The sequence below is a fragment of the Martes martes genome (assembly GCF_963455335.1).
Source record: "Martes martes genome assembly, chromosome: 18".
In the NCBI taxonomy this organism is placed as follows: domain Eukaryota; kingdom Metazoa; phylum Chordata; class Mammalia; order Carnivora; family Mustelidae; genus Martes; species Martes martes.
The window spans coordinates 13,877,010-13,883,100 of record NC_137906.1 but is presented as its reverse complement, the minus strand read 5'-3'; the positions used below and the strand labels follow the sequence as shown (position 1 = coordinate 13,883,100).

General features: G+C 64.8%; 1 protein-coding gene across 1 annotated transcript; it reads right to left on the bottom strand.

Moving 5' to 3' along the window:
• Positions 1–1,398: 1,398 nt before the first annotated feature.
• Positions 1,399–2,218, bottom strand: GRIFIN (galectin-related inter-fiber protein; the record flags this gene model as incomplete). Its single annotated transcript, XM_080830774.1, has 3 exons — positions 1,399–1,569; positions 1,873–2,032; positions 2,133–2,218. The coding sequence occupies 3 exons, from the start codon at positions 2,216–2,218 to the stop codon at positions 1,399–1,401; spliced, it is 417 nt and encodes a 138-aa protein (XP_080686900.1).
• Between the last annotated feature and the right edge of the window lie 3,873 nt (positions 2,219–6,091).

Genomic DNA, 6,091 nt, shown 5'->3' with positions numbered 1-6,091 from the left:
CTGGGGGTGGGGGTGCTGAGATGGCCCCTCGGCTCAGGAGGCAGGCGGGCCCCACCCTGCGGCTGTCTCCTGCACCCTAGCCTCAGTTTCCCAGTCTGTAACTCAGATGGCCAGATGCGTGTTGTGTCTGAAACTGCACAGCAGGTGACATGTGCAGCCAGCCCTCCAGGGCTTTGCCCAGACCCCCTCCTGGGCTGAGGGCTTCGCTTGTCCCCAGAGACCCCAGAACTCGCCCAGGGTCAGACCTCAGGAAGGCAGGGCTGGAAGTGGGACCCGGGCTGCAGGCTCCAGAGTCCAGGGCCTTCCCTGCTCAGCCCTGCTGTCTGCTACACCAACCTGCCTCTTCCTTAAGGAGCTCCCTTTAGGCTACACCCTCTTTCAGGCTACAACCTCGGGGAGCCTCATCCTGGGCTGTGACATCAGCACTTCCATCAGGGTAGAGCGAGGGACAGGTGATGGGTAGGTAGAAGGATGGACAGACCAATGACTGCCGGGGAGAGAGAGTCGCTGGGGTTGACGGCAGCACTGGGCGGCTGCCCCGGACGAGATTGCCAGGGCTCCCTCCCTTCCTCTAGGCCCACCCTGCCCCCACCCCTCACACACACACACACACACACGCACACATGCACACATGCACACGTATGCACCCGCGCGCTCACACACACAGCAGGGCTGGGAGCACGTCTCACTTCCAGGTGGGACAAGGAGAAACAGGAAAGACTCCTTCCTTCCACCCAACAGGAAGCAGGGCAAGGAGGCTTCGGGACCTCCCAGCAGACGGTCCTGGACTGGGCAGGATGCTCCCCCACGGGTTGAGCCAGAGGGGGTGTGCCCAGGGGCCTCACAAGGGCAGCTGGCCAGGAGCCCCCCATCATCTGATGTCATCTGACACTACTCCCCTCCCAGGGAGCGAGGGGAAGAGGTGAGGGGTCAGACCATCCCCAGGACACACGAGTCTCGGGGAAGACCCCACCCCCATCTCTGGTGGGGAGACTCTAGGGCTGTGTCCATCACCCCACCTCACCCCCTCCAACCCCCCCAGAGCAGCAGAGCCCCTGCAGCCTGCTCAAACTTTATTGAAGGTGGAGCTAGAATGGGAGGGGCCGAACCACACACCACTCCCCTCAGCTCTCCCAGCGTGGGCTCCACCGGACAAGGGAAGGTTGCTGACTGAGGCTCCCTCTGGGGACTTCGGGCACAATTCAGTGGCCCCCGTCCCTGCAAGCAGCCAAGACACCTGCCTCAGCCCCAGCCTGGCCCAGACCCCAGTACAGCCTTAAGGGTGGGACATGTTCGGTGGGCCCTGCTCCCTTGGGCCCCCCTCCCAGGCTGCTGGGGCCTGTCGGATCCCGGGTACGGCAGGGAACAGAGCTGGGCGGTTGCGGGGGGGCAGGTACGTTACCACCAGCTCAGGTCCCTCCTGGCCAGCTCCACCTGGGCCAGGCGGTGGTCACTGAGCACCTGCACCCGGGTGATGGCTGCCAGCGGCCTGTGGCGGTGTGCGAACTGTAGCACCTTGTGCTCCTGGGCGTGGACGTGGAAGTGCTCCGCGTCTGAGCTGACCTCCATCTGGGGACAGGAGGCTGGTGACCCATGGTCCGCCACGGAGCCCAGGGCCCCTCAGCACATGGAATCCCCCATCGTGCAGTCCCCCGATGGGAGCCCTGCACCCCTGCCAGATGGACATCCCTTCCCTCTCTGAGGGGTGCACCCAGCCGCAAGACTCCCCCAGTCTTTACCCAGAATCCTCTGCAGTACATGGGGACACAGCGTCCTTCCTATCAAGCAGCAGCAGGATAGCCCGGATGGCCTCCCGGTCCCCTCGGGCCTCCCCCTGCCCCCCACGGGCCTTCCCTCTGCTGCCCTCATCACCTCAAAGGGCTCCCCCAGCACCAGCGGGAAGACGCTGGACACTTCCTCCTGGCCCCAGCGGCCCCCCTGGAACGTGTTGCCCACCACGGTGGCGCTGGAGAACCGGGGCTTGACGTGGAAGGCAATCTCCCCCGCCTCGGACAGGAAGTTGATCTCAAACCTGGGGGGGGCGTCATGGGAGTTGTGGGACAGCAGGTAGCTGGGGAGTCACCCCACCCAAGGCTGAGAGGGGGTTCCCTGGGGAGGGCGGTGACCCTTACTTATCCTCTCCAGAGTCAGAGTGTCCCTGGACCAGCAGGCTCCAGCCAGGGGCCAGGCCCCCTGCACAGAAGGCTTCGAACTGCATGCAAAAGGGGGCAGAGTGTCCCCCACTTGTCCAGGAGGACCCAGCCCATCTCACCCCCAGCACGGACTCTTCCCCGGGACCCTGGCCCAGCGTTCCCTTCACGGCCGGGCGGTAGGGGTCCTCCACACCACACCCTCTCATCCTGCAGGCCTGGGGAAGGGGCACCTGGGTGCGGGGAGGCCCCGCCTGGCCCTGCACCCTTCTCACCCACCTGCAGCGCCATCTCGCTTGCCTGCTTTTGCGGGCGTGGAGCCTGAGCCGAGACTTATAGGCAGGTGGGCAGGGAAAGCGGGGCAGGACACAGGAGCCCCACCCCTGGGACTGCCGGCAGACTGACTGGCCCCTCCCTGGCCCCAGCCCTCTCCCCCCACCTTATCAACACGGATACTATTCAAGCGTCAGAAACAGGGTGGCAGGCCCTGGGCCCCTCCCCACCCCCACTTCACTTACTAGGGTCCTAGGAAAGCACTTCTGCTTCCCACCCCGAGCAGCTTCCTCTGGACTCCAAGGACCCAAACCCTCATCACTGCTCAAGTGAGAGGAGGTGGGGGATGCAGGCCTACCAACCCTGCCTGGGCCTTCTGGGGGCCCAGCCTGTGTCCCTCCCAGCCCAGCCCAGCCCAGCCTCCCCGGCTGCCCTGCTCCAGCCAGCTCAGCTGGCCCCGTGGGGCACTGTGCTGGGATTAGGCTGGGGCTGTGGTCAGCGCATTCCTGGGCTCTGGCTGATGGAGTGGGGGAGGACCTTTCCCATACCCCAACGCCCCTGCTGGCCTGGAGCCTCAGCCCCTCTCAGCTGAGCTGGGGAGGAGGCCAGGCCGGGGCCCCCACGGAGTGTGTAGGGGAGGGGTCAGGGTCTCCCCAGGCTTTCAGGGTGGTTGGGGGGCCACCTGGCTGGACTGTCCAGGGAACTGGCCTTAAGGGGAACCAGGCTGGGTCTGAGGAGCGCTGGGGCTGCTGCATGCGGTGAGTGTGTAGGGAGTGTGGGCGTGCGGTGATCGCAGGATCCCATAGCTGCACAAACAGGTGTCTGTGGACATGATCCCCTGGGTGTGAGAGGTGTGGTGTGCAAGGGCCCCCGTGCAGTTTCCCTGCCCAGGGCATCTCCGGGGGACGGGCACCCATCTGCACACCCCAGGCCCCGGGGATAAGCCGGCTGGTTGTCACCCCCTTGTTCCCCTCAGCCTCCCCCGTGTGCGGGCCAGTCTTGACGAGGGGATGATGCTAAGGCCAGATGGGAAGCTGAGATGGCCAGGATGGCCCGTTGGCGGGGCGGGGCACTTCGGTGCACCCGGGCCAGGCTGCAGGGGGCAGCACTGAGCAGTGTGTGTGGGGGGGGTGCTGCTGTCCTGACTCCCACACCTGGCCTACCTTGCAGAGCCCTGTCCCAACCCAGCCTGGCTGTCCTGGGGTTCACAGGCTGCAGACCCCTCACAGCTGCCTCCCCGCAAGGACCACGGAGAAGGGAGGCCCTGCCACAGCTGGCCAGCAGGAGGGTGAAGCCTATCCGTGCCTCTCCCCTTCCGCGTCCTGTGTCCTGTCTCCTGTCCCTAGAGTGTTGGGACTGGGCAGTCAGGGGTCCTGAGAAGGCTTGAGCTAGTAGCCTCTGGGCCTCAGTCTTCCCAGCTGTGCCCTGGGCTCAGCAGTCTTGCTCTGCCGTGCTAACCTCTTCCCCTGTGCCTGTCCCCTCAAAGGGGGAGGGCGGCCCAGGCAGCCACAGCCCTGGCTGGACACAGGAAGCTGGGCCGTTGTCACCTTACTTTGGGGTCAGGAGGGGCACTGGTGGAGGGACCTTGGGAGTCAGCTGTCTAAAGCCCTAGCCAGGCATTAGGGGACCTGAGAGTGGGGCTTGTCCCCCAGACTCCCTGGACAGAAGGCCTGAGTTCTCTGCCTGGACAAGGGCACTGGTCTGGGGTGAGGAGGCCTCAGAGACCCCGCTTGGGCAGGCCCGCTGCTCCCTGAGTCTCCCTGAGCCTCCCCATCTGAGCAATAGGGGTTTGCAGGTAGCCAGGGGGCCTCGAGGGCATAGGGCTGAGAGCCTGGTCGGTCCATGGCCAGCCTGGAGACCTCCAGTAGGCCTACCTACACAAAGCAGGCCCTGAGCCTCCCCACACACCGTGGCACTTGTTCCTGGTGTGAGCAGACACCTGGCCAGGCTGTGGTCTCGCCCGGCCTGGGCTTTGGAACCTCTCCCACGAGTGGCGGAAGCCAGAAGCAGTCTAAGCTCCCCGTGGCTGCAACCCGAGAGACCCAAGTAGGGTCGGGGAATGGAGAGAGGGACATAGAGGCTCCATGTGGTTGGCCCAGCCCTGTAGGCAACCCCCAATGTCATGGAGTTCAGGTGGGGCCACAGTCTGGCCCCAGGGGTCGGGGCAGCTGTGGACAGTGCCCCCCCCCCCAGTTGCTGGCCAGGCAGCGCAGGGCCCCGGGAGCAAACAGACCTGGCAATCCAGGTGCCTCCCCCGCCCCCCTCCCGGATGTGCGGTTTTGCCCTGGGCTCTGGACCTTCACAGGCTCAGAGGAGGCCGAGGCTCCTCACCAGGACTCAGCCCCGCATCCAGTGGGATGGGGCGTTGTCTGGGCTGGCTTCCTGGAGGAGGTGGCGCCTCAAGCAGGCCTTGAAGAATAAGGACTTAGAAGGGTGCTGGAGGGTGAGGTCACAGGCCTAGCACTGGGGGGATCACTTGGGAAGGATCTGACACACCCTCGGGACAGTTTTCAGCGATCCATGACCTCACCTCTGGAGGGCAGCCCACCTTCCGTGGGCGTGCTGGAGCTGGGTGTCTGTGCCCCGGCTGGCTCAGAGTGGAGGAAGCCCCCAGAGTCCCTCAGGGAGGGTGGTGGTGCGAGAACACCGGTGCCCAGTCCGCTGCTCCTCTCAGTGTGGGCACCCAGCCCGGCCCAGCCGTGGGCGATTCCAGGTCATTGGGATCTCGAGCCAGCCCTCCCACGACCCCCACACCGTCCCCCACCCACATCTGGAACCGCTTGCTAATGGCAAGGTCAGCGCAGAAAGTCTCCACCCCCACCTGGCAAGGGGCAGCGCTGGAACTGGGATACGTGGCCTCAGGCTGACTGTCCCTCTGGCTGGGCCCTTGGTGGCCTTTGGCACGTAGCAGCTGGCTCTCCTCTCTGCTGGGGCTGTGACGCGAGTGTGCATTCTGGGGCAGCAGGGAGACCCAGTCCAGTATGTAGTGTGCTGCCAGTCAGGAGGCTGTGGGCCACCATTGCCCAGATGGGGAAACCAAGACCCAGGAGCCCCATGGAGGGCCCTCATAGGGCCTGCTAAAGGCTGGAAGGGACTGATCCGGGGAAAGGACAGGAGGATCCCCTACTCCCTGGTTCCCCCTCGCCTGTCCCTCCGGAGCCCCCTGCCAGCTATGCCCAGCCATCACCCGCCCCAAGTCCCACCTGCTCACAGCTTAGCCCCATCTCTCATAAAGCCCTCCTTGCTCTCCCTCCTCTGAATCATTCGCTCACTCAGGGCAGCAGTCGCTGTACCCCAGGCCATTCATGTGTGTGCCAGGAGCTGCCTAGTACCCTCCGGGGTCAGTAGGAAGGAGGCAGGTCTGAGCCGGACCCATGACAGCCCTTCTCTCGCTCCATGTGGACGGAGGTCCCCAGGCCCAGGGGAGGGAGATGTGGGGGCGATTGGGGAGCTCAGCTCATCGTGGCTTTGGTGGGTTACTTCTACGGTGTGCCCAGTGCGGTGCCTGCCACACATGTCCCTCGCTGGGAGAGGGAAGGAACCTCTCACTCATTCACTTGCTCAGAACACGTTTCTTGTGCACCTGTGATATGGAAGGCCCTGAGCAGTTTCACAGACAGACAGACAGGCAGACATGGTCCCCACCCTCACAGAGCTTCCACTGACTG